The following is a 2,040-nucleotide window of genomic DNA, read 5'->3' on the forward strand; positions in this document are numbered from 1 at the left end:
TGTCGATGGGCTAAAAAGACGTGGAAGGTTGCTGAAAATTGGAAGCCAAATTCTTCTTTTTGGGAGATGATAGGCATCCCGACAGGATGCCAGAAGTAAGTTTATTGTTTATTCCTTCCGATGAGGGAACTTTAAGCTGAATGGCTTGATGATTTAAGCTGGAAAATGTGTGCTTTTGGGGGTGTACGAATAGCTGTTTTTCGTAAATAATAGTGCGTATCGTACACGTGCAACCAACTCGGCCCTATATTGTTTATTGCAGTAGGCGTCTGTGAGTGAGAGCAGTCTGGCTTGGGGGTTTTAATTTTCTGCAATACTGATGTTTCTACCATGTGCCAATGTTAATTGATGATCAATGAAGATGAACCAAGATAATTAAATGAGGAGATAATCAAGTACAAGATCAGTGAGTGCAGTCCAGAGTTGTTATTCCATCCCAAGGGTACACACCCTCAACCCCGAGGTGGAGTCCACACCCCCTCCCTGATAGGAGACAACCAGTTCCTATTCCATGACAATATTAAAAGATGTAGATTTAGAAAACTTACGACTTTGGGCTGTCTTGGCTCTCGTCATTGCACTTACGGTTAGGAGCATATCTGCATGTCCATTTTTGGATTCTTCTTTGCCTTGGCTCGCAAGTGGTTTTCACCCGCAGTAACCATGCCACATTCTTCTTCATTTTATGCCATGAGGAATGTCTTTTCAACAGCCTGACCACCACATCGACCTGTTCCATTTTGTTTACAGCACATACAGTGACCACTTCATTGTCTGGCCGTATCTCTGGATCTTCATCTGCAAGATCTCTCAGGCTTGGCGATTTGGGGCATTCACTATCGTCCATGCAGGCAAAGGAAGTCGGATCCATTGAGCCATCGCTTGTTTGTAAGCAGCTCCCCAGCTCTTGTAACATCATCGGCAGGATTTAGACTAGATTCAACATGATGCCATTGACTTGGTGATGATCCCGCTGTGGGTGCATGACTGCAACTCTATTTGCCACGAATGTAAGAAACCGTTGCTCCTCATTCTCCACACACTGCAGTACTATGGTGCTGTCTGTCCAAAATACTGAATCCTTTAATGGCAAATCTAACTCTCTACGAACCATAGCATTAGGTTTGACGGAGAGTGTTGCACCCACCAATTCCAGCCTGGGTATAGTCACCTTCTTCAGGGGAGCTAGGTTTGACTTGGCCAAAAGAAGGCAAGACTGATTGTCGCCTTCTGATTTTGTCATGCGCAGGTAGCTAGGTTGTCGCTCCGTAAGCTACTGTTGATGCATCCGAGAAATGGTGCAGTTGATATTTGACTACCTCTCCAAACCCATAAGGCTTGATACTCCTGTTCACCCTGAACTGTTCAATATTGGGGAGTTGTTTCCACCGTTGCCAACTGTTGAGGTGCTCTGATGGAAGTGACTCATCAGAGCTTAGCTTTCTGCGGCATAGATCCTGTATGATCATCTTAGCTCTCAGAGTGAATGGACTCGCAAACCCATGTGGATCATAGATAGAACTGCAGACACTTAGCATTCCTCTTTTCGTCAGAGGCTTGTCGCTGGGACTGATTTTATAGCCAAAACAGTCCAGTTCAACGTCCCACTGCATTCCGAGTGCTCTCTCGGTCGGCAACGCCTCGTAGTTCAGATCAAGCATCCTTGATATCCTTCGCTCTCTCTTCCATAGGGATGGACGCAAAAACTTGTGGGCTGCTGCTCAACATAAAACCTCCTCTAGCTAGAAGACTACGGAGTTCCTATGCCGGATGAATTTCTTTCTCTATAGTCGTGTTCATCTTCCAGAACATCTGTAGTTGTCTTTCTAATGTGTCGTCAGCTGCAATAAAGTTTGATGTAGCTGTGTGCTTAATTTTTCGCCATTCCAAGTGGTCCATTCAGAGACCATCTGAGCTGTGTTTTCTAGTTCCATATGGGGCATTCTTCTCACCCTTCCTGACGTCTAGTGCCAATGCTTCTGGTATATTTTGCCCAATCAATAGCTGAACTTGCCCTTTGTCAACCTGTGGCAGCTTGAT

General features: G+C 45.2%; 1 protein-coding gene across 1 annotated transcript; it reads right to left on the reverse strand.

The window, feature by feature from the left end:
- Nucleotides 1–1,253: 1,253 nt before the first annotated feature.
- LOC119732813 lies at nt 1,254–1,661 on the reverse strand. The gene has a single exon (XM_038206415.1). It carries the CDS (start codon nt 1,659–1,661, stop codon nt 1,254–1,256), a length of 408 nt encoding a protein of 135 aa, XP_038062343.1.
- Between the last annotated feature and the right edge of the window lie 379 nt (nt 1,662–2,040).

The sequence above is a fragment of the Patiria miniata genome, unplaced genomic scaffold, assembly GCF_015706575.1.
Source record: "Patiria miniata isolate m_02_andy unplaced genomic scaffold, ASM1570657v1 HiC_scaffold_25, whole genome shotgun sequence".
Classification (NCBI taxonomy): Eukaryota; Metazoa; Echinodermata; class Asteroidea; order Valvatida; family Asterinidae; genus Patiria; species Patiria miniata.